Source organism: Carassius auratus, unplaced genomic scaffold, assembly GCF_003368295.1.
Source record: "Carassius auratus strain Wakin unplaced genomic scaffold, ASM336829v1 scaf_tig00029436, whole genome shotgun sequence".
In the NCBI taxonomy this organism is placed as follows: domain Eukaryota; kingdom Metazoa; phylum Chordata; class Actinopteri; order Cypriniformes; family Cyprinidae; genus Carassius; species Carassius auratus.
This window is the reverse complement of record NW_020525765.1, coordinates 72,670-98,738: the sequence shown is the minus strand read 5'-3', so window position 1 is coordinate 98,738 and position 26,069 is coordinate 72,670. Positions and strand designations below refer to the sequence as shown.

The window sequence follows — 26,069 nt, the reverse complement described above, 5'->3', positions numbered from 1 at the left end:
TAAACTAATGAGAACGAGCGCTCTGATTATTTTGTTGTAGCATACGATAGAGGATATATTCACACATTATAGAAACGAAAATGATGGTGTCTAAAATAGATTTTTAAGATAAAAAATAGTCTATAAAAAATTAGACTCAAGACACACTGCAGCAACAAACAGGAAGTGACAATTAGTTGTGGTACTCTGAAAAGGTTCAGGCGGTGTGAAAGGCCCTATTAAGTGAGTGAAGTGACATTCAGCTAAGTATGGTGACCCATACTCAGAATTTGTGCTCTGCATTTAACCCATCCGAAATGCACACACACAGAGCAGTGAACACACACACACACACACTGTGAGCACACACCCGGAGCAGTGGGCAGCCATTTATGCTGCGGCGCCCGGGGAGCAGTTGGGGGTTCGATGCCTTGCTCAAGGGCACCTAAGTCGAGGTATTGCAGGTGGAGAGAGAGCTGTTAATGCACTCCCACCACCCACAATTCCGTCCGGCCCGAGACTAGAACCCTTCGATTGGGAGTCCAACCCTCTAACCATTAGGCCACGACTTCCCCTTATTATTCACTAAGCTTAAAGGGATATGTCTTTCCAAACCCATAAGACCTTTGTTCATCTTTGGAGCAGAAAGTAAGATATTCTTGAAGAATTCCAAGACCTCTCTGATCATTCAGTGTATCTGCATGACACAGAATAGCATGCCATACCATCTCTGATGGTATAGGGTTGCATGAATGTGTGTGGCATGGGCAGCTTACACATCTGGAAAGGCACCATCAATGTTGAAAGGTATATCCAAGTTCTAGAACAACATATGCTCCCATCCAGACGTTGTCTCTTTAAATTTTGATTCGTCTGACCACAGAACAGTTTTCCACTTTGCAACAGTCCATTTTTAATGAGCCTTGGCCCAGAGAAAATGCCTGCGGATCATGTTTAGATATGGCTTCTTTTTTGACCTATTTTGACCGGCAATGGCAAATGGCACTGTGGGTTGCGTTCACCGACAATGTTTTCTGGAAGTATTCCTGAGCCAATGTTGTGATTTCCATTACAGTAGCATTCCTGTTTGTGGTTCAGTGCTGTCTAAGGGCCCGAAGATCAAGGGCACCCAGGTTTTCTAGCCTTGACCCTAACGCACAGAGATTGTTCCAGATTCTCTGAATCTTTTGATGATATTATACACTGTAGATGATGATAACTTCAAAACTCCTTTCTGATATTGCTCCACTATTTTTTGCCGCAGCATTGAGGAAATTGGTGATCCTCTGGCCATTTTGACTTCTCAAGAGACAATGCCACTCTGAGAGGCTCTTTTTATACCCAATCATGTTGCCAATTGACCTAATAAGTTGCAAATTGGTCCTCCAGCTGTTCCTTATATGTACATTTAACTTTTCCGGCCTCTTATTGCTAACTTTTCTGGAATGTGTAGCTCTTACGAAACATAAGTTAATGAGATTTGTAAATTATTCCATTCCTTTTTTACTCACAATTTGTAAAGTGTCTAAAAAAAGATAAATAAATAAATTTGGACAAAAATGCTATCCTCTCCACGCCGCAGCCCACTTCTAACACACCTGCACCTGCTCATCACGGGCTGAGCGGCCACACCTGTGCCCCATCAGCAGATGCTCTCATAAACCCTGCAAGCGGGCACAGAGGTTAGAGATGTCCCCACAAGCCTTGGCTAACTTTGCAGCGTTTGACCACCAGCCCCAACGCCACGGGAGAGCATGTATATGTATATGTATATATATATATATATATATATATATATATATATATATATATATATATATATATTTATTTATTTATTTATTTTATTTTTTTCTCTTAAGTGTTTTATTTTAAGTCACTCACACATACTTTAGTATCCTAAATTATGTTGTCAATATTAACTTCTGGCATTGCTATATCAGTTTAAACCCTGTAGACGCATACAAATATTAAACAGGAATGAATGTTAACTTTATTTAAATGATTCAGAGAAATAAAATGACACTAAGTTGTTAGAAGGAAAAATTTGTACTCACATAGCTGCCTGATGACTTAAGGAGCCTATGAATCGAATACTTTTTCAAAAGTGAATCGAACCTTGCATCACTAAAACGGATCACAAAAAAGAGGGTTTATACCATCCCAACATGGAAGGAGCGTATACTTCACAAAAAGTGTAGAAATGGGCATTTTTTACATAGGTTATCTGCTCATGCATTTAATCAGATGTCTGATGATTTAGAGCGTTGCCATATACAATATGAGTACGTATCCACGATGGCCATGTTTGAAGCCTGAGATGAATGCTAGGTATTGTATTTCCCTGACCTGAAGATCTACATAGCTTGAATGAGGTATTAGTTAAATGTGTTCAATTGAACCTTTTGTAAAACTAAAACAAAAATAACTGTTAAAACATATTTAGACTAAATGATTATATTCAAGAATAATATGATATACATGTGCTAAAATAGGCTAAAATAGGGTTGGCTATGTTGTAATGGAGCAATCGTTATTCTGTTATCTTTTGAAACATTGGGCGTTAGGATTCGTGTGTTCCTGAAACAATTTTTTTTTTTATCTTTAGAAAAAGACAATTGTGTCCTGCTGCTGTTGTCTGAATATGCAGTCTGTCTTCATCATGAAATGATTTACCCCATCATCAGCCCCCCATTCTGGAGATTGTGTGTATGTTTGTTAATCTCTCGCTCTCTCTCTCTCTCTTTCTCTCTCTTTCTCTTTGCAAGTTGAGTTTGACAGGTATTTTTACAGAAATTTTATCATAAACTAGGTAAGCAGGGTATTGTAATAATATGCTAAACATGTGATAAGTTGGTCAACCACCCCCTCCAGTGTTTTATCTTACTGCGTTTCTATAATAAATTCCTGCAATGGCTATACTTGTTACGGAGCTTTCAAGTCATGGGTCTGGGGGGGGTGTTTTATGAGCAAACCCTTGTTTGTCAAACTAGTGTTAAGTGACATTGTCCGCATTTTTAAAGTTAAAGAGGTTAATGAACTCACCATCTTTTATTGTTAGAATGCATAATCAGTGTTGGGGGGTGGGTCAACTAGTTAAATATAGCTAAATTATATAATTTGATTACAAAAATAAATGTAGTCAGTTACAGTCACTGAGAAAAAAATTAAATTGCAAAAAATATTTTTATGAAAATGTGTTTTTCACACACGTACAGATTTAATTGATATATTTCATAAACTATGTAGCGCGAGAGGGCAATCGAAATTCTATGGGAAATTAAACTGCCCAATCAACATAGCCCGACTACGCCACCCTGAATCTCTCTCAGGGAGAGTTAAGTTAAATTATAGACACAGGTTCATTGTGTACATTATCAACAGAAGGAACAGAAACGTGTTTCTCAAATATAACAAAATCCACAATTTATTGACAAGACATGATATAGAAAATGACACACCCAATTATGGGCCTGAATTTTTAGTCAGGGAAATCACACTTGGAGCTGTAAATGTTAAAATAGAGAACACCAACTTCAAGAAACAAAAACCAACCCAAAAGAAACAAAAACTAACGGACACTCAAGGAGGACTGACCGACTGTTGGTGTGAGCCCACACTATCACCCCTGTGACATTCACCAGTACTCGTGCCTAAATAAATAAAACACACACACACAAACACAAATAAATGTGCACAACACAGTGTACATGCAGCACCACAGGAGAGTATCCACCAAAAAGGGCCACACCCACGATCCTACCAGCACCCCTCAGTGATCCACTAAAACAAAAAGACAAAAAAATAAAACAAATTAGTTGGTTCTCAGAGTAAAACTCATGCTCCGAAAACTGACCATACTAGCCCTGGTGCGGACTAAAAACAGTAGCAATACCCAACCTTACTAGACATGTCTTCTTCTTCTTCTTTCGTGTGTCGTCATCAAATGTCCAGCTCAGTAGAACTCAGCCACGTTCTCATCTCAGGTCCCACGTCGAAGAGGCCGGCCTCCGAAGGTGGTTTATACAGTGGACAGGTGGTGATTATGTGCTCAGCGGTCTGCTCTGGCTCCCCACACTCACACACTGCTCTGTCCTCCTGGCCCCACTTCCTCATCGATGCTTTGTAACGTCCCACCCCAGTTCGCAGGCGGTTTAGCAGAGTCCATTGCCGACGTGGCAGATCCTCTCCTTCAAGACCGCCTCCAGGGTCAAAGATGTAACGGTGGATTCGTGAGGGTCCTGCTGACTCCCACTCCTGCTTCCAAGCTGCCGCGAGCCATGCCTCTGTAGACAGGTCCTCAGGGATGGACCTGAGCAGGTCTTGTGCCGCCTTGTTGTACGGGTGGTGGGACTTCAGTCTATGAGGAGGCAGTGCTGTTGTGGTGGTATTGTGCAGGATATGCCAGTTGCATCTTTGGGCTTTCCTTGCAAGAGCGAGGGTAGCAGCCTCTCGTCGGAGGCCGGCCGGGGCAATTCCTGCTAGTGTTGGCAGATGGTAGACAGGGGTAGAATTCAGGCAGCCAGTTATAGTCCGAAGGGCGGTGTTTATGGCAGTGTCGACTTTCCTGGCGTGTGGGCTTCTGCACCAGGCTGGGGCACAGTATTCAGCTGTGGAGAAGACGAGAGCTACTGTTGATATTCGAAGCACCTTGGCAGTTGCACCCCAGCTAGTACCAGCGAGACGTCAAATTATTGCCACCCTTGATGACACTTTGGCCGTCACTTCTTCAAGGTGTTGTTTGAATGTTAGAGATCTATCCAGGCGTACGCCAAGGTACCGTGGGGCTTGCTGGAACTCAAGACACTTGTTATTAACGAATATGTCCAGTTCCCGTCTGGCCTCACTGTTGTTCAGGTGGTAAGCTGCTACAACTGTCTTGCCGATGCTGAGCTGTAAACGCCACTCACGCAGGTAGGCTGCCAAGGTGTCCATGTCCTGGTTTAGGCTGGCCTGTATCTGCTCCCATGTTTGTTGTCTCATCATAATGGCCAGGTCGTCAGCGTAACCATATTTCCGGGATGTTGTTTCCGGTAAGTCATGGATGTAGATATTGAATAACATCGGTGCAAGGACAGATCCCTGCGGAACACCATTCCTCAGGCTTCTAAGCCTGCTGTATTGACCGTCACTTGTCTTTAAGGTGAAGCTGCGGTTCGTCACCATCTCAATGATGAACTTCACCATGTGCCGGTCGGGAATGATCTTTAGTAGCTTTAGGTGGAGTCCGCGGTGCCAAACGGTATCGTAAGCGGCTGTAAGATCAAGCAGCACTACTCCAGCCTTCTGTTTTTCCTGAAAGCTGTCCTCAATGTCTTGGGTGAGCAGTGTCACCTGGTCAACCGTTGACCGACCGCGCCGGAAGCCAGCTTGTTCCCGTGGGAGTTGAGGGTCCACTATTGGCTCGATACGATTATAGATCAGCCTCTCCAGGGTTTTGAATGGAACACAGAGCAGTGAGATGGGTCGGTAGGATTTGGGGTCTTCCGCAGGCTTGTTTGGTTTTGGAAGGGCTATAACAGCAGCGCGGCGCCATATCTTCGGGAGCTTGGACCTCCGAAGGCATGTCGAGTAGAATGAGCAGAGCCATACAGATGTTCTTACACTCTGGTGAGTCAAAAACTCAGGGTGGATGTAATCATGGCCTGGTGCTTTCCCTTGTTTGGTCTTACTCAAGGCAGTCTGGAGTTCAGCTGTTGTAAATTCCCCTGACAAGTTGGCGTCCACACTAGCTGCTCTATACAGGGAAGTCACCTGGTGTGATATTGTGCGGGCAAAGTTCTTATCAGCATCAGGGAAACAGCTGTTCTTAAGGAGCTGGGATGCGATGGCATTTGCTGTTATTGGGCACCGGGAGGTCGATGGTGTTCTACCTGTCAGCTGGTTTATTGTCCACCACGCCTTACGGCTGGAGTGGGTGAAGTCAATTGACTGAACTACTTCTATCCACCTTGACCTACGGGTGGCATCTAGCTTCTGCAGAAGTACCGTTGCAGATTCTTCAACTTCCTCCCTGGAGCTTGCCTGCTGGTGGACATGCAGGAGGTGGCTGCATTCTCCATCCCAGCCCGGGATGTAATTTGTGTTAAAGCCACGGGGGATGGTTTTCCTTGCTGCCCCAAGGAGTACTCTGCAGTAAGCTGCATACCCAGCATCCACATCAGCGTTGTCTGGATCTGGGAGACAGAATTATGCTTTTTCTGTCTCCTCAGTGAATGACTGCCAATTTGCCTTACGAAAGTTCCATCTCCTGACGGGTTTCCCTACAACTGGCTGCACCAGGGATGGGACCTTTATGATGGACGGTCGGTGGTGTGAGCGGGGGAATCTATCCAGGACACGTCTCTCTGGCTTTTGAGCCGTGTGCCACACAACGAAAGCCAGGTCCGGGTTGGTGTGGGTATTCCAGCGTGCTGAAAAGAAGCTTGGAGGTTCTTTGGTGTCGAACAGCAGCAACGCATTGGCACTGGAGGCCCATTGGCTTAATATCTCTCCATTTGGTGTAGTATGGCTGTAACCCCAATCTATGTGTTGGCAGTTAAAGTCCCCTGCATAGATGGCGGGTGCAGGTGCCGGTGGAGGTGATGCCATGGTCAGCATTGATGGTGGGGGCTTGTAGACATTGACAACCGTTGTGGTCTGCACCTTAGTGGACAGCCATTCGATACTCGAGCCTGGTGGAGATTGGCCAGTGGCTGTCCAACTAAGGTTGTTCCTTACAAAGGTTGCAAGTCCGTGCTGTTTGCTGTGGGTAGACCCAGCAAGCTGGAAACCGGGCAGCTTGAGGATGTTATCACTGTCACGGTGTGTCTCCTGGAGGAGGACGGCTGCTGCTTTGTGGGAGTCAGCGAGGTGGTAGATGACTTCCATTTTGGCGGTGGTAAGGCCCTCTACATTAAGTTGGAACACCGACAGACCTTGGTACTCGATGGTCGGGATGGTCACTCGTCCTGACATGGACGCACCATGTCCCTTCGGTCTCTTGCACCTCGGTCTGCCAGCTAGATGATGACTGGTTGACGACATTAGTTTCGCAAGTTGGTCTTGCACCATTTCTTGCTACTCACAGAGGGGGCCACGTGAAGGCTGTCGTCATCTCCTCCCTAGACTAGACATGTCACAATATAAAATAACATTAATAAACAGACCTTAACCAACCAAACAAACGAAAAGGTTTACATATCCCAAAAAGGGAAAACAAGGGGGAGAAAAGACAGCAGTGGCAAAGAACTGGAAATCCTAAAGAAAACAAAATTTGTCCATTGGCCTGGGGATGATAACCGGAAGTGAGACTGACTGTGACATTGAGTAACAAGAAGAATGCCCACCCTACCCTTGAAATAAATTGTGGTACTCGATCAGACAAGATGTATTCTGGGATTCCTGGGATTCAGCAGTTTCAAAGGCTGTGGGAAGAGCTTGTAAAGGGATTAGTTTGCATGCCTTTGAAAATTTTTCAATGGCTACTAAAAAACATGTTTTGCCATCGGAAACCGGGAGGTCAGTGACAAAATCTAATGGGTAATAGATAAAGGTACTAACTTTCCTGTGGGTAGATGTCGTGGGGTTTTGGTCATGGCACAAAGCAAGCATCCCCGCATGAACTCCTGCACATCCTCATGCATTCCCTGCCACCAATATTTAGACTGTAATGAAGCAAGTTTTGGTTACTCCAGGGTGACCTGTTCCTACTGAGGAATGTACCTGGGAGATATCTCCACTTCAACTATAAACTTTTTCTCAGGATCTGGGTGTTGTAGCAAGGGAGCTGTGGTAAAAGCCTCTTTTAGCGTCTGGAAGGCTTGCTCATCTCCGCGGGTCCATTGGTGAACTTTGGGTTTCCCCTTTAAAAGAGAGGTAAGTGGGGGTAGTAATCATACTGTACTGGTTAATAAATCTACTGTAGAAGTTAGTGAAATATTCTCAATATTTAACTTGGAATGATTTACTTGGGCGTTTTGACAATTACAACCCCATTTAAGTATTTTTCCTGTCGTCCAGTCTATAAAGGGTTGGTGTTGAATCAGCCAGGGGTGGCCTAGTATCAGTTCTGCATGACTATTAGTAAGTATAAAGGGGGAGAATAATTCCTGGTGTTCAGGTTCCACACAGAGAATGATGGGTGCAATCTAAGATGTTACATGCCCTTTGTTCATCACTTCTCCTGTGACTGCGTAGATGGAGTAGGGAGTTGGAGTTCTTGTCCTTTGGAGACGATGGGTCTTAACGAACTTCCCTGAAATTAAACTTCCAGTTGATCCTGAATCAACAATGGCGGTAGCCTTGACATTGAGGCCTCTAAACTTCAAATTCACAGAAATGGTTAGTGAGGTCGAAATAGAAGATTGAGGAAGGATCGAACTCACCACTAACTGTGGAGGAAGAGATGGACAGGTACGTATGAAATGATCTCCTTCTCTGCAGTTCAAGCATAATCGCTGTTCTCTGTGACAATTTAGTTCCTCTGGAGATAGTCGTTGGGAATCCACTTGCATCTTTTCGGGCAGTGGCTCAGGAGGTTTCTCAGGCATGCTTGAGCGGGGAAAGTTATTTACTTGGTTTGTTACTTGGATAGCAGGACTGTGACCTTAGGTGAACATGCAGCGCTTGTTGTATGAATTTCTCCAATCTCAGATTGTCATCATATATGGTGAGTTGGAGTCGGAGTGCAGGATTTAGTCCTCGTCGATATGCAATTAGTAGGGCTTTTTCACTTGCCGCAGCCAAAGTGCGAAACTCAAGGGAATATTCTGAGATGGTCCTTTTGCCCTGCCACAGATTTAAGAGCTGATTGCTGACCGAAGGATCCCCCACTGGACGTCCATACACTTCCTTGAAATGGCCAATGAAATTCTGTAAGGAGGAGGTGATTGTGGATTCTTGGAACCATAGTGCTTCAGACTATCTCAGTGCTGGTCCAGATAATTGTTGCATGATAAATGAGATCTTTGATCATTCTGTAGCATACTAGTGTGCGTGCTGCTCAAGGGCAAGTGAACATTGTAGAGGAAACCCATTGCAATATTCCCCCCTTCCGGAGAAGGGCGCTGGTTGGGATATCGAGCCTGCCATGTATACCAGCGTGGGAGTGGCGTTAGCGGAAGCGCTGTCCTCTGGTTGAGCTGAATTCATCCTTGTATTGTCTTCGGTCAAGCCTTCTGTAGGACTCGGCACACAGATGTAAAGGGTGAATTCAGAAGGTGTTTATTAAAGAATAGTTCAAGTGCTCAATGTGTCTTCGTGTTTTCATGCCCAGTGAAGTTCCGTTCTTCCTGTTCAGGCAGTTTGGTTTTTACGTGGAATCTCACAGGTGAGTTAGTTCGGATAGCTGACGTCAAAGCCAGTCATTGATAACTCATTAATATCCGCTTCCTTCCCATAAGCCAAAGATAGCACCAACTCGCAGTAAGCATGGGAGAATACAGCAACCATGGAATCACTAGGCATTGCACAATGATCCACAGGTGCGGCTGAGTGTTTATATAGTGCTCTTGATTGATCCCGTGATACGTGGCAGGTGTGGCTGGTTAATAATCAAGTGACAGTGAACGTTGGTGATTGGTGGGGCCCGGGCTTGCCAGATCCCTGACAATCATAGCTATTAAACCTTCTTGCTGTGTTTTTAAATATGTATTTAATCTCAGAACAATCTCCAAGCAAATCTGATTTTGTGGTGGTTGTGCTTTAAAACGAAATGATCACAATCCTAATTTAAGTGATGAAGGATTTTGAAAAGTCTGACAGTCATTATCTGTGGAGTACTCTAATGTTAGCCTGTTAGCCTGTTTACATGTTTCAAAAGATTAATGGTTGAAACATTACATATTTAAAAAAAGTCTTAAAACATGCAAGCAAATGTTATCGGTTACATAATTTTTTTGAGAAATTGAAATAGTTACTCTACCTTTTAGATTTTAAATAGGGTAATTTGTGATCTATAACCTACTGTATTACAAGACCATAGTAACGTACCCAAAACTGTGTGTAAAATAATCCCAGCAAAGTCTCAGCTACAGCTAAACGTTAAAACAAAACTTAAGGTTCCTTGTTGGCAGTTTGTTAGGAGTGTGTGTGAAAGCTGCGTGGTTTGAAAGAAATATGTTTTAGCTTATATATGTGACTTTACTAAGCATTCCAAGAAACATAATGTTTTTTTTTTTTCAACCAAACCGGTTGTTTGCCGTTAAAAAGTCATAAAGATGTTTATTGTGTTTTGAAGAGAAAAGTTATGATATATTAATGCGTTTTTTTATTGTCAATGCATTTATGAGATTATGTATTTCTTCTGCTTCATGTACTTAGCGGTTACTGTATACATATTCAAGAGAAATGCACAAACTCAATTGTTTTAAACAATCTGAAGCATTTAGTCTTTCATTAAAAACATCTTAAAGAGTTCACGCATCTATTTTCATTTGTCTCTGGACTCTAAAAACACTTGAGTACGGACATTAATCTTACACGAAAGCTAAAAATGAATACTTTAAACTATTTTAAACAGCATGGTTAACAACACCTATGTAAAGTGAGAAAGAACGTCTAACCTGTTGTTAGTTCTGTGAGACATTTGTAGCAACTTGTATAAGGAACACTTTTGGTTTCAAAGAAAACTTATGACAACTCATTTTCAATCTAATATAGGTTTCTTTGTGTTTGTGACCTAGTTTGTGTGTTTATGTACTTGTTTGAGTGTATATTTGTATTTATTTTGCTTGCATGTTCATGTTTTCTGTATGTTTAATGTTTGTGTGTGTGTGTTTGTGATTGTATGCTTGTGTACTTGTTTGCATTCTCAATACGTTTATGTTGAGGTTGTAAGATCTCGGGGTTTAATAATATATATATATATATATATATATATATATATATATATATGTGTGTGTGTGTGTGTGTGTGTGTAACTTATAAATGTAACTAAAATAAACTAAATTAGCTCAAATGAAACAACATTTTTCTATATACCATGGTCTGACTTGTTAAAAGATCTCACCTCCTTTTGACCAGTAAATGAACTTTCAGCTAACCCCACGCTCACAGGCCTATGTCATAAAGTTGAAATTGTCACCCTCTGATCACTGAACACAACATTTTTCGAACTTTAGCTGACCTGCAGCACCACCATTTACAACGCCAGAACCACAAAAAAAAAAATAAGTAATTAGCTTACAATTGAGTTGCATACCCCGAAAACTTTAGATGTTTTACAATCTTCGCTGATATGGTCATAACAGTAAACACAAAGACACTAGATGCCAGACACCAGATGCGTTTCTATGCACTACTTGAGATGAAATATTTAGCCTTTCGTGTAATGTTTTAAAAGTTTATTTGGCAAGAAAATCCCATCTAAAGTCATGACCACTCCCCAAAAATTATAGGTTACTTGAGTGAAGTACAGATTCCTCAAAATTGTACTTAAGTACTGTACTCAAGTAAATGTACTCTGTTACTGTCCGGCTCTGGCAATTTTCACTTCCAGTTCATATTGATTTAATAATTATAAGATATATGATTGTAAACAAAATTAATAGTGATTGATGTGGTTTGAAAATGGATTCCACACAGAGTTATATGCTGTCTGGAAAGACGCTTGAGCCTGTTCCTATTGCATCAGTTGTGTTCATGGGGCCTTTTTGCATTTTTTTTCTTTTGTGGTTTTAACACATATTTATCTTCCCTTCTTTTGCTGACCAATGTAGCACCTCTTGCAAACATAACAAAATGTACCCGTGTTTTTTATGTTTTATTTATTTTTTATCTACGGCCATCTAATAACTCCACTTGCAGATGTTCTTAGTTTTAATATGGCATTTCTGATAAGCATTTCTTGCAACATATCCAGGTTAAACCAGATTTTAAAAAAAACTAAACCCATTTGACCATATTTGAACATATTTACTTTGTTAATTGGCCACATTACATACATCTAAACAAATTACATACACACACACACACACACACACACACATACATATATATATATATTACAAATCTTTCTTCTGTTCAAAAGTTTACACCCCCTTAATGCATTGTGTTTCCTTCTGGAGCAACAGTGAGCATTTTTCACTTCCAGTTCATATTGATTATATAATTATAAGAAATATGATTGTAAAGAAATTTAATAGGGATTGATGTGCTTTGGATTTGGTAAAAGTGCTTAAAAAATATGATCAGAATGTTGACTCGGCTAGTAGTTATGCATGCACTGTATATGCTTTTCCACATCATAAATGTTATCCATGGTAAGCATTTTTGATTTTACTGTAATTTAGTAATTTTGTCCTGCTTTGTGTGTAACGGAGATAATGTTCATTCTGTGTGAAGTGTATTAACTGATATATAACAGAGAAGAAAAGTAACTAACTGCATATTACACAAATATGAATGCGTTTGTTTAATTTAGTATTAGAAGGCAATGTATGAGCCTGATACATAAGAGTCTTAGTTTATTAACATGCTCTACTGTTGAAATAAGTGCACAGGACACTTTCACACACACTTCCTTTAATTACTGATTTGAGATGAAAAATATTTTGTGCCAAAATGACTCACAGGCTTATTATAGCATTGCTATAGAACTATGACTCATAACAGGTATATTGTTCAGGATGCTGAGGGTGTTTGAAGGAGCATTTCTCCAGAAAGCTGCAAGCCACAATAGGCCCTAACAAACAGTATGTTTTGAACAGCACTAGTTGTAAAATTATCAGACACTCAATATTAACAATACTACTCAATCATGCATTGTGGCATTCAAATAGCTTGAATAACTCAACCTCTACTGAAAAAAAAGTCTCACCTTACTATTTGACAGTCATGGCTCTCAGGTGGAACCTGAAATTGAAACAGATTGTGTTGCTGGACAATTTCTTAATGAATTTAATGTGGAGCAGCATCGGCCTGGAAACAAGTGAGGAACACCTGCCCATCTTCATCACCAGCTGGTTAGTCACAGCTGCAGCTCATCAGGCGGTGGCTACGTAAGCCATGCAAGCCCTGCTACATGTGTGACACTTCTCCATAAGACTGAGCATTAACTTTCCATCTCATTTCCATCTCTCATAGCCAGCAGTGTGTGACTGACTCACGAGACTTGCACAGGAGTGGCTGGGCTGCTGGAGGGGCTCCATTGGCTAGTCAGGTGGTAGAACGCATCGTGATCGACCGACTTCTCTGAGCCCTTCCTCGACCTCACCGGCACTTGGGATGAGGAACCCAACCACCACCTCAGAGCTCGTGGAGGCTATCGAGCTGGCAGAATTGACCCAACATTGGGATGCACCGCTGTTTCCTTGGAGGGTGGTCCAGGAGTAACGTGTGCCGGAGGGCAACCAGTAAGCAGGCCGTCGGCTCCCTCTCCATGGGATGCTCTACTGTGTCGCTCAGCAAAGGGGGGAGGAAGAATTATTGTTTATCTATGGCCATCTCATAACTCAACTTGCAGATGTCCTTCATTTTAATATGGCATCTCTGATCAGCATTTCGTGCAAAAAACCAGATAACAAACCCTAAACCCCCATTTACTTTGTAGATTGGTCAAATGACATACTTGTAAACAAATTACAGATGTATATGAATTACAAATCTTCATGCATGCACTGTATATGCTTTTTTCACATCATAAATGTTATTCATGGTAATCATTTTTGATTTTCCCATAAATTAGTCCTGCTTTGTGTGTAAAAAAAATGAATGATCATTTTGCTTAATGCCCATAGGTGTGAAGTATGATAACTGATATAACAGAGAAGAAAAGAAAGGGGAAAGGTGCCATCTGTTTTATATAATAAAAAAATGCAAATCTAATTGCGTATTACACAAATATGTAATGAATGCATTTACTTAATTTTTCATTTAAGAGTCTCAGTTTATTAACATGCTCTACTGTGGAAATAAGCCCACATGATATTGTCACACACACTTCCTTTAATCACTGACTTGACTTTGTGCCAAAATGACACACAGGCTTATTATAGCATTGCTATAGGACTATGATTCATAACAGGTATATTGTTCAGGATGTTGAGTGTGAAGTTATTTGAAGGGGCATTTTTCGAGAACGCTGCAAGCCACAATAGGCCCTGACACACAGTATGTTTTGAACAGCACTAGTTGTAAAATGATTAGGCACTCAATGTTATAAAAACTCAATTATACATTGTGGCATTCAAATAGCATATTAATAGCTTATATCCACCTGAACATTTCTCTATATCACTTAAATAAATCTGACATTTACAGAGCACTCTTTTGCCGTTTGATTCTTCGCCCTGTATATACAGTATATAAAATGTGATTGCTTAGTAAGTAGCAATATTTTTTAGTTCTGTATGTTGTTTCAGGGTTAGCATCATCTGAGGACCTCTGAGGGGTTGGCATAATCTCTTCTCAGGTGTTCTGGATCCAGACTGGAGCTTGTGTAAATTATAGATACCACAGGATTTAAATCCCTTGGCAAAACAGAGAAACAAATAGAGACATCATTAGCATAGCTGCAGATCCAACAAAGTAAAATTAATTAGTTTATCCCAAGCTAAAGAATAAGAATTTGTATTTGATCAGATACAACTGCAGTCACAAATTAAGATATGCATTATGCAAATACTTGGCAAAAGAGATAAACAGAGAGAATGGGCCCTATCATACACCTGGTGCAACGTGACGCAAGGCGCAACACAAGTGTGTTTGCTAGTTTCTGTCTGGCGCTGTTCGCATTTTCCTGTCCAGCACCACGTCGTTTAATTAGCAAATGCATTTGCACCCATTTGTGTGCCCTTGGGCGTCCTGGTCTAAAAGAGTGTGTTCAGGTGCATTGCTATTTTAAGGAGCTGAAAATAGACTGCGCCATAGACCAACTCAAACCTGGTCTAAAGTCTAAAGTCAATGGCGCATGTTTTCTTTTTTTTTTTTGTTATTTAAAGAGCGTGTTGGTAGATAATGCACCTCTGGGCAGGTCCACAGTGTGCGATGACTTTGGGATGCGCAACACAGAAACATGCCAAATATTAAAAACAAAAGGATTACAGTGTTAAAGAGCTTTGGTGAGCTTTGGTGGATTCCTGCTTGTCCCGTAAATGATCTACTCGCGCACTTTAACTACGCGCATGAGCAGATCGGATTCTTTGCTTGAGAAACATTCAGCTTTTCCGCCAACAAATTCTGCCATGTAAATAGCGAGCCTCCATGGCACAGGCACATCTTAAAGGGAATGGGAGATGACACTCTGATTGGTGTATTGAACGTTATACCCATTACTTATTAAGAGAATAGGGACAACCCATTCCAAAAATGCATCCCGGCGCAATATATCAAAGGTGGATTGGAACACACCCTGAGTGCACCTGTGCAGTGCACTTTACACTTTGCGTTTATATTGTTAAAATAGGGCCCAGTGTGTCTAAACCCCAAACATTATCAGGAAGGCTATTCCAGAGTTTGGGAGCCAAATGTGAAAAAGCTCTACCTCCCTTAGTGGACTTTGCTATCCTAGGAACTACCAAAAAGTCCAGCGTTTTATGAATTTAGGGAGCGTGATGGATTTTAGTGTGGTATAAGGCTAGTTAGGTAATTGCAATTCAGCCTACTACTACTTACAATGATGAATGGAATTGGCGAATTAATTGAACAATCATGCCAATACACACACATATATATGTGACCTTAGGGAGCGTGATGGGTTGTAGCACTGCTAGTTAGGTAGGCAGGAGCTAAACCATAGAGGGCCTTATAAGTAAGTAATGTAATGTAAGTAATAATAATTTGTAACTGATTCGGAACATATTAGGTAGCCAGTACAGAGACTGTAAAATTGTGGTATTAAGATCATATTTTCTTGACCTGGTAAAGACTCAAGCCACTGCATTTTGGACTACCTGTAGCTTGTTTATTAAAGATGCTGGACAACCACCTAGAAGTGCATTACAATAGTCCAGTCTAGAGGTCATGAATGCTACAGTAGCTTTTTTGCATCAGAAACAGGTAACATATTTCATAGCTTGGCAGTGTTTCTTAGATGGAAGAATGCTGTTTTTGTAACATGGGAAATATGGTTTCAAAAGACAAGTTGCTGTCTAATATAACACCCAGATATTTGACTTTAGAGGAAGTAACAGTACATCTGTCTATTTGCAAACTGTAGTCTATTCGATTCTGTGTACTGTTTTTTGTTCCACTAAGTAATATCTCTGTCTTATCTGAATTTATGAGGAGAACATTATTGATCATCCAATCTTTTGCATTTTTAACACACTGTGTTAGCTTAGATAATTTAGAAGTTTCATCTGGTCTCATTGATATATATAGTTGAGTATCATCAGCATAACAGTGGATACTAATTCCATATTGTAATAATATTACCAAAGGGCAACATGTATAGTGAAAATAGAAGAGGACCTAAAAGTTTGCAAATAGAGATCAGGACATAGAGGGCACAGTAGTAGTTAGAAGGTTGTCTGAGGTCCATAAGTATCAATATTCATGTAACTTCATGATTCACAACTCACATTGAAAAGATTAGTTAAAAAAGAATGTGAAAACAGTGAGCTACTGTTGGTCAAGGGTCAGTCATGTCAGTATAAATGACCTATAACAGGCATAGGCAATGCCTTTCCTGCAGTGCTGCTGTTCTGCATAGCTCCAACCCTAATGAAACACACTTGAACAAGATAATCAATGTCTTCACGAGGCTACAGACAAGTAAAGGTTTTTTTTTTTTTTTTTTTTTTTTTTAATGTCTATTCTTGACATGTATTTTACCAACAATGTAGCAATGTCTGAAGCACAGCTTACACAGAAGTCACTTTCACTTTTTCACTTTTCTTTTTTGGTGAATGTTTGTGTGGATATCTTTTGGCCTCACTTGAAATTTATGATCGCAGATTTTCTACTGAATTAGAATTTTGGAACGGGTTTATGATTTTCTTCTCACAACTTCTGAGCAAAACCCCAATCTAGACCTTTCATGGTTTCTCTTCAGAAGAACTGGCGGCATATCTGTGGTGAATTTCTCATTTCTGATAGATTTGTTATGACCACTGCACATTGCTGGAAGTAAGACTTCAGTTAAGTCTGAAATGTAATTATGATTTAAAATCATAATATCATAATCAAAAGACTTGTATAATGATGGTATTGTTCATTATACTAATACAACTTTTTTACACAGAAATGAAAACCTAACAGCTGTGGTTGGGGCACATGACCTAAGAAAGAATAAAGGCTCTGTCCGCATTGGTGTGAAGTAGGTGCGTTTACATGGACACTTTTTGAATGGTAAATAAAGTGATCGGGTTGATGTGCACAATTACATGTCACAAGCTTCTGATCGGACTTACCCTTTGGACATGCACACACTGCATGAATATACAGAGTTTCCTGCTGCTGTTTTAAAAAGCACACGTTATATTTATCTACTTCGGGTCCTAATTAGGTGACGACCAGCACATTAACTGTTGTGCTGCTTTACTTTAGCAAAAAAAAAAAAAAAAAAAGTAGTAAAAGTGCCTCTTCCCACAATCAAAACTAGACATCTGTTGATGGGAGTCTTAAACAATGACTGGTGGAACCTGGTCGTGTTCCACTTCACATACGCTGAGTGAAAGGGGAGATTTATAATGACAGGACACTTATTTATGACACTTTATTCACCAGGAAGAACACCTCATTCCGCGTGTCATACGTCATTACGCTATTTCTACGTCACTGCGCATGCGCAGTACTTTCCAGTTTCGATTTTAAAACCGATCAAATGTTTACATGTCCTCTCAGTCGGATTACAAAAGGGATTGACCACCCCTTACAATCCGATTGAAATTTTTGTCCGATCGAGCCAATTCAATCCGATTGACGTGTTTAAATGTGACATTTTTATTCAGATTGTGCTTCTAGTCCTATTACGATCGGATTAGAAGGGTCCATGTAAACGCAGCTACTGTGTAATCACGACTATCACGGCTATAGATGAATGCCATCTATATGAATAGAGAGAGTGGTTTATTGATTTTATGGTGCATTAGTATTATTACCATCTCTATAACTGGCCATGTATTATAACTATAACTGGTTTAATGTATTTTTATATCAAATGTAAAAAACATTCAGTGTGGTAAAAAAAAAAAAACTTCAGTGTCTATAACCTTTCTATTTTTTGAGCATTATCAAATCTGGTTGATAAAAAATAAAGCCCAAAGGGTTTTCTTTCCAAAGACACCAAAATTATGTGTGTAACAATCATAAGTAGGGGACTGTTAAATTTTTAAGTTAGGTAGGACACTTTCAGCTATGAGTCCCATAATGGGTGACTGTTCCATTACAGACTACTCAATCTAATTCCACATGCTGGCGGCAGAGTGCAAATGGAAAGAGGTGGTGCAGTGGGATTTGTTCCTGCATGGGCTGGCCGACCGTGTTCAAAGAGAGATTTATATCATGGATTTACCTCCTAGACTCAACTGAGTAATTGATTTGGCTCTACAGGTTCCACTCGCACTCCCGGAAGCACTGGGGTTCGAGGCAGCATTGAGGAGAACACGGTCGGTCCCGTTGTCGATCACGAGCCCATGGAGGTGGGCGGAGCTATGCTGTCCCTGGAGGAGAGAGAAAGGCTGGGGGTCCCCTGGACTCTGCCTTTACTGTGGTAGTGTAGTAAGGCTGAGGCTACTATTGAGTTGGATCTCTGCCAGGAAGTCCTCATCGTCTACTCTCCTTCTGGTGAGACTGAGATGGGCCAATGGCACCTACCCCTGTCAGGCTCTTCTCTCTGGAGCTGAGGGGTAATTTTATGTACTTACATCTTGCCCACCATTTAAAACTTCCCATCATGCCTCTCTCCCACCAGATCTCTGATAAGGCTCTTAATGGAAAAAGAACTCCCCAACATCGCACTTACTCCTGGTCCTATAACCCTCATCACCTCTGGCAATTGCACCAAGACTATCCCCTTCCTCCTCCTGGACTCCCCTATTGCACCCATTGTTTTAGGCCATCCTTGCTAGTAGAGCATTATCCTCGGGTGGATTGGGGCTTGAACTCCATAGCCATGTGGAGTGAACATTATCACGAGTCATGTCTGGTGTCAGCTTCGTCTGTGTCTGGTTATGTGTTTCAGGAGAAGGCAGTGGTTCTGTCAAACATGCCCACGGAGTACCTGGTCCTGAAGGAAGTGTTCAGTAAGTCTCATGCTGCTTCTCTCCCTCGCATCATCCCTATGACTGTGCTATAGAGTTATTACCAGGTAAGTCTCCATCTAAAGGGAAGCTTTACTCTCTTTCTATATATATTTATGATTCTCTAGAAATCGAGCATCGCATTAGTTCAGTGAGGTCATGTTAGTCATGCTTGCATCAGCTGACAGTCAGCTGTTCCTGACGTGTACCAATCCAGTCTTGACACCAATTGCCTGCGGTCTATTTAAATTCCCATTATTTATTGTCTCTCCATCGCATTGCTGCTTGCAATTAACTCCCTCCTCCAACCCCAACTCCACCAACTGAACCTGTAATCTGATCTAACTTGTTCTTTCTTTACAGTGTCTTCATTGGAAGCAGTCTCTATGACATTTGCTTACAACAAAAAATGTAATTGTGAATTGTAATTATGTATGCTTACAATGGTTCTGTTCTGTACCCCAGGGGGTTTGTCTTGCTGCTCTCCCCGCTCTGTCCAAGCATGGCTGCATGGACAGGCGTGTGGAGTGTGGCCCAGAACATAACCATACCGCCAACACTAACTGTATGCAATTATAATTGTCATTAAATATACTTGAAGGAAGTGGTCCTGATTGAAATGGGGTTCATCTGACCATACTCTTCTCCTGTGGGGACGGGGTCCTTTTTGTTGGTAAAAAAGGATGGTTTTCTGCAACCTTGTATTGATTACCAAGAGCTGAACAACATCACAGTGAAGCATACGTATCCTTTGCCATAGATGTCTTCAGCCTTCGAGAGGTTGCAAGGATTAATCCATTTTTACAAAATTGGGTTTATGTAATGCCTATCATTTGGTTTGCATCAGGAAGGGGGATGAATGGATAACTGTGTTCAACACCCCCATAGGGCATTTTGAATATTTGGTTATTTCATTCAGTCTTTCAAACTCCCTAGCAGTTTTCCAGGCACTCGTGAATGACGTGTTGAGAGACATGGTAGATCAATTCATATATGTTTACCTGGATGACATATTGATTTTTCCTTTTTATATCCAGGAACACGTTCAACAAAGTCAGGCAAGGTTGCTAGAGAATGGGCTTTTTGTCGAGGGAGAGCCCTACACCGTTTTCTGGCCCTACACCGTTTTCTGGGATTCGCCAATTTCTATTGCCGTTTCATTCATAACTTCAGCCAACTAACCACACTTCTGACCACCTAGACCTCCCCCAGAACTACATTCAGGTGGTCCGATACAGCCAAGGCTTTTTTTTACCAACATAAAGGACCACTCAGTTTCGGCTCCCATCTTAGTCGCCCCTGATCCCACACGTCAGTTCGTGGTGGAGATCGACGCATCAGAGGTGGGGGTAGGTGCAGTTCTTTCCCAACATGCTTCCTCAGACGACAAGATGCATCCTTGCACATTTATTCCCATTGTCTATTACCTGTTGAACATAACTATGACATTGGTAAAAGAGAACTGTTGGCTGTCAAGTTAGCATTGGAGGAATGGCATCATTGATTAGAAGGGTCGGGGGCACTTTTTATCGTTTGGACTGACCATAAGAATCTCAAATATATTAGATTTGCTGAAAGACTCAACTCTAGGCAGGATCATTGGGCATTTTTTTCCTGACGTTTAGATTTTTCTCTCTTGTACCGCCCGGGTTCCAAGAACATCAAACACAATTCTTTATCTCGCATTTTTGATCCATCTGAACGACTGGTAACGACTGGAGTGCACTTTACCAGAAAAAGTAGTTATCTCCACACTCATATGAGAAGTCGAATCGAAGGTCAAGATGGCTTTAGAAGGGGTAACACATCCGCCTGGTTGCCCACCAAATCGATTGTTTTTTCTGGAGGGGTTACGGTCCGATGTTATTTGATGGGGTCATTGCTCCAACATGGCTTGTCATCCAGGAGTAAACTGCACTAGCTGCTTATTAAAGCAATGATTCTCATGCCCATTATTGGCTCGTGATATTCATGATATTCGTGATATTCATTTTGTTTTGGCTTCCTCAGTTTGTGACAGTGGTAACTAGATAACACTAGATTTTGTTACAGCCCTCCCTCCCTCTAATGGCATGTCGGTTGTTTTGACCATAGTGTATTAGTTCTCAAAGGCGGCACATTTCATTCCCTTGCCCAGATTACCCTCAGCTAAGGAGGCAGCGGTTACTGTAATTGATCACGTCTTTCGGTTACATGGCCCCCCGATGGACGTGGTTTCTGACAGGGGTTCCCAATTTGTGTCAAAATTCTGGCAAGATTTTTGTAGATTATTGGGGGCTACTGTTAGTTTGGTAATGGTCAGTCCAAGTGAGCCAACCAAGATTTGGAAAGAATGTTGCGATGTTTGGTATCCAAGAATCCTTCATCCTGGAGCCAACGGGCCCTATTTTAATGATCTAAAGGTAAAGTGTAAAGCGCACAGTGCAGGTGCACTCAGGGTGTGTCCAAATCCACTTTTGCTATTTTAACAACGAAAAAAAAAAAACGGTCCGTGCGCCGCGGCAAATTTTTTGAATGGGTTGTCCCTTTTCTCTTAAAAAGTAAAGGGTATAACGTTTAATAAACCAATCAGGGCGTCATCTTCCATTCCCTTTAAGAGCTAAATGCACAGCGCCATTGCGGATCACTATTTACATGGCAGAATTTTTTGGCAAAAAGCTGAACACTTTTCAAGAAACCGATCTGCTTGTGCGTGAAGTTAAAGCATGCGAGCAGATCTTCTACAGGACAAGCAGGAATCCACCAAAGATTCACATTGTGAAGAAAGCGTGTAATGTAGCTGTGCAGGCTTTCAAATACCCCGCGTGATGAGTCAGTTAATATATATATATATATATATATATATATATATATATATATATATATATATATATTAGGGGTGTAACGGTTCACAAAATTCAAGGTTCGGTTCGATACGATACACTGATGTCACGGTTCGGTTCGGTATGGTTCGGTACATTTTAGATACAGCAAAATATGAAAACATCTCAACTTTTCAGAATGCCGCAAGCGCACCGCGGGTCATGTGACAAGAACTAACCAATCAGCTTCATCCTTTCCCGTAGCAATGTTGAAAGCTCAGGCAAGATGAAGGAACAGCTGATCATAGTTGTATATGGATTGCAATTGTGAAATAAATTTAGTAGCAGAGCTAGCCTACTGCAAGCGATTTTTAGAGCTGCAAATCCATTTATCCTTTGCTGAAATTTCCGCGTCTCATGGAGAGAGCACGTCATTGTTGCTTAGCAAAGACAGATGCCTCATGAGCACTTCTGCCCGAGCGCTTTGGAAAGGAGGAGAGAGCGGCGTTTTTAGGCGTGATATGTAAACGGCCCCTAAGGCGCTCGCTCACTCAGTATGCGATGAAGGCTCGTTGCAAAATGTCTAATGCATTTAACAGACCAGAAATAGAAGATCCTCCAATAAACCAACAGGTCTGGTATTTGAGTGCACTTTGGATTCCCTGTAAGCTATAATGGTGATGACAGAATGAATGGTAAATAGTAAGGTCTCATATCCGCGGCTATAACGTAAATGAAGCCTACTGATCGCCGCGGTGATGTCTTTTGCCCTGTTTGAATCAGTTGGAAATGGGGATAATTTGTTGCGTGTATGTTTCTCCTTTTTTTCGTCTTTTCCCAGATACTGACACAATAAGGTGATGTCGGCGTAAATGAGTTGACATGTTTCAAGTATTCCCGCTGGTGTTTTTTTTTTTTTTTATTCTTTCTGGTGTACCCTATTGTCATGTAGCAGATGCGACATACCATTGTTTTTTTATCCACCACTCTCTTGCCATCACCATTATAGCTTAAAGGTAATCCAAAGTGCACCCAAACACCAGACCTGTTGGTTATTGGAGGATCTTCTATTTCTGGTCCTTTTAAACACATTGGCTATTTTGCAACGAGCCTTCAGCGCGTACTGAGTGAGCGAGCGCCTGACTGAGTAGCCTAACATAAACATATAAGTTGGTGTTTTTTTCTTCTTCGGGAGTGTCAGGGGCGTTGCCTGTTACGTCGTTTGGGTTATTGGGTTACCTTGTTGAACGCATATCATTATATTTCTCTTTTTTTTTTTTATATATATAATGAATTCCAACGAACCGTTCGGTATACATAATGCGTACTGCGTACCGAACCGAAAGCCTCGTACCGAACGGTTCAATACGAATACGCGTATCATTACACCCCTAATATATATATATATATATATATATATATATATATATATATATATATATATATATATATATATATATATATATATATATATATATATATAGTGTAATAGGATGAATTGCAAATAGGTAGTCTAATTCTAAAACACGCAATGACTATCCATCATTACATTTTTATATTTATGTGGCCTACACAATAATATTCTTTTACACTGTAATCCTTTTGTTTTTAATATTTGGCATGTTTGTGTGATGTTCATCCCTGTCTGTAATAAGCAACGTCAACATGCACTGTGGACCCGCCCAGAGGTGCATTTTCTACCAGCGTGCTCTTTAAATAAAAGAATATTGTGCCATTGACTTTAGACTTTAGACCAGGTTTGAGTTGGTCTATGGCGCAGTAGATTTTCAGCTCCTTAAAATAGCAATGCGCCTGAACACACTCTGTTTTAGACCAGCACGCCCATGGGCGCAAATGCATTTGCTAATTAAATGAAGTGGCGCTGGACGGGAAAATGCGAATGGTGCCGGACTGAAACTAGCAAACGCACCTTGCGTCGCGTTGCGCCGGGTGTATGATAGGCCCCTGTATGTTTTCCTCTAGAAATTCTAAAAGGTTTGTATTCTCAAGTTTAAAAGTAACACAGTTTTTTTGTACTTAAATTTTCAAGTAAGAAACATCAATCTGACACAACCAAGTGAAAATCTGAGACCTGGACTGGTAGAAAAAAATATCCCCTTGAAAGATTTTTATTGTGTGAGCAGCAAGATATTTACCTGGCAGGAGGGCTACATGTGTTATAAAGTATATGAATAATGCCGTGTTAATTGACATAACACTCTTTACAGTATAGAAACTTTTCTGTCTTATGTTTGTATAAACCAATCATAAATTTGTCATGAGAAAAATACAGGGAAAAAAACATTATATAGAGTACAAATTATTGGTTATTGTCCAGCATCGTATTTGATTTCTTAGCCAATTAAGAAATTGCAGAAGTTTGATTGTTATACCTGTTTTTGTTTTATTCTATTTTTCCCCCCACCAGACAGAACAATTCTTTACCCACAGTTTTTAGAATTGTTCCCCCTCTTTCAAGTAGATATGGGCCATACATGCATGACTAAAAATGAAAGAGCATCACCAAGATGGCAACCAAGTGAACTAATGTGAAATGACTTTGGACATGTTTTATATATTTTTGTGTTTTAATAAGGACACTGACCGCCATTTAACTCTTTTATTGAAAGATTTACAGCAGAATTCAAGAAAAACATAACTTTTAAATTTTACATTTTTTTAATTAATTCACTTAATATTTCTTATGATTTGGTGGATCCATGGAAGATATGCTGAAATCTTAGTATACACATTAGGACGCTCAGGTGAATTACAGCCTTTAATGTCCACAAAAGATGTCACACCAACTGCAGTGTTTCCACAAACCAAGGGACCTCCTGAATCTCCCTGTTAAGAAACAAAGATCCGCACATCACTAGAGAAACCAGTTCATAAATTACAATAAAGTCTGTAAATGTTTTGTACTTACTATGCAGGACCCTCCATCACCATGTGCACAGATCATCTGCGAGGCTTGGAAATCGGATCCCCATTTACATTTACACACTTTGTTTTTTATTGTAGTTGTGTTTGCCTCCATTAGACGATCAGTTGATGGGCCTTTCATCCACAGTCTTCCCCAACCCGCAACACTACAGAGAGTATTCATCTTGACATCTTCACATTCTTTCGGTAATGATATCCAGGTAACATTGTTGTTTAGTTTGACCTTTTCATGTAGCTGTAACTCAAAAACGCAACCATTATTAAGAGGTTTAATAATCTTTTATTAGACTGAACTGAAGTTGATTATTCTGTTGTTTGTTAAGTTAGTAGCCTTGAAAGCCGATGTGTATGTTTTATTAATATTTACAATTGTCTCTTCAAAGGATACTTGATTAGAAATTCAAACATAGTTGTTTCTGCCACTGTTTCCTGATCAGATATTTTTCTGAACAAATAAATGTTTTACAGGTTGTTACCCTCAAAAGCATGATGTCATTCTGAAGTGAACAGAATGTATAGTGTGGATGTGAGATGTAAGACTTCACTTCGACACGGTATGAATCCTCACTCTTCCTGAAGTCATGAGCACCAACCACAACCGTCAGAATCTCTGGATATCTGTTAAAAGAGAAATTTGCATTTATGTAATTCAAAACATTGTCTTGTTGTTCTGCAGTCAGTTTGTTTAGAATGAACAAAACTCTTACCCTTTCCAGCAATGTGCAGCAGTCAAGACAAACTCATCAGAGATGAGGAATCCACCACAGATATGTTTCTTGTACTTCTGAAGAGAAACCATGTAAGGTCTGGAGTGGGGTTTTGCTTCTGTGCCATTCACTATACCCACATTCACACGAGCTGAGAGAGAGATAGTGCTGTTAGTCAGCTTATTACAGTACATACCAATTAAACATCATAATAAATGCTGTTGTATAATCATTCTCACCGGTGAAGGTCAGGTGTGGCAGCAGAGAGGCCAGCAGGAGCAGAGAGATCATGATCATCATGAAGACAGTGAGCTCTTGCTGGCGAAACACTATATAAATGTGAGGATGGGTGGAGACATTGAGCTGCCTTTTTTTCTCAGCTTGTGGTGTCAGTAACACTGAGAGTAGGAAGATATTATTTGTTTTACTTGGCATATGCATGTGTGCATGTAGCTCTGTTTTTCAGAAAAAAAAGG

At 40.8% G+C, this 26,069-nt stretch overlaps 2 protein-coding genes across 2 annotated transcripts in view; both read right to left on the bottom strand.

The window, feature by feature from the left end:
• Positions 1 to 26,069, bottom strand: part of LOC113079833 (granzyme B(G,H)-like) — a 39,559-nt gene that overhangs the window by 4,579 nt on the left and 8,911 nt on the right. The gene's annotated exons all lie outside the window — the stretch shown is intronic.
• On the bottom strand, positions 24,562 to 25,924 carry LOC113079831 (mast cell protease 1A-like). Its single transcript, XM_026252055.1, has 5 exons — positions 25,833 to 25,924; positions 25,594 to 25,744; positions 25,363 to 25,504; positions 24,870 to 25,121; positions 24,562 to 24,787 (listed from the first exon to the last, which is right to left on the bottom strand). The coding sequence occupies exons 1-5, from the start codon at positions 25,891 to 25,893 to the stop codon at positions 24,629 to 24,631; spliced, it is 765 nt and encodes a 254-aa protein (XP_026107840.1). The 5' UTR covers positions 25,894 to 25,924; the 3' UTR covers positions 24,562 to 24,628.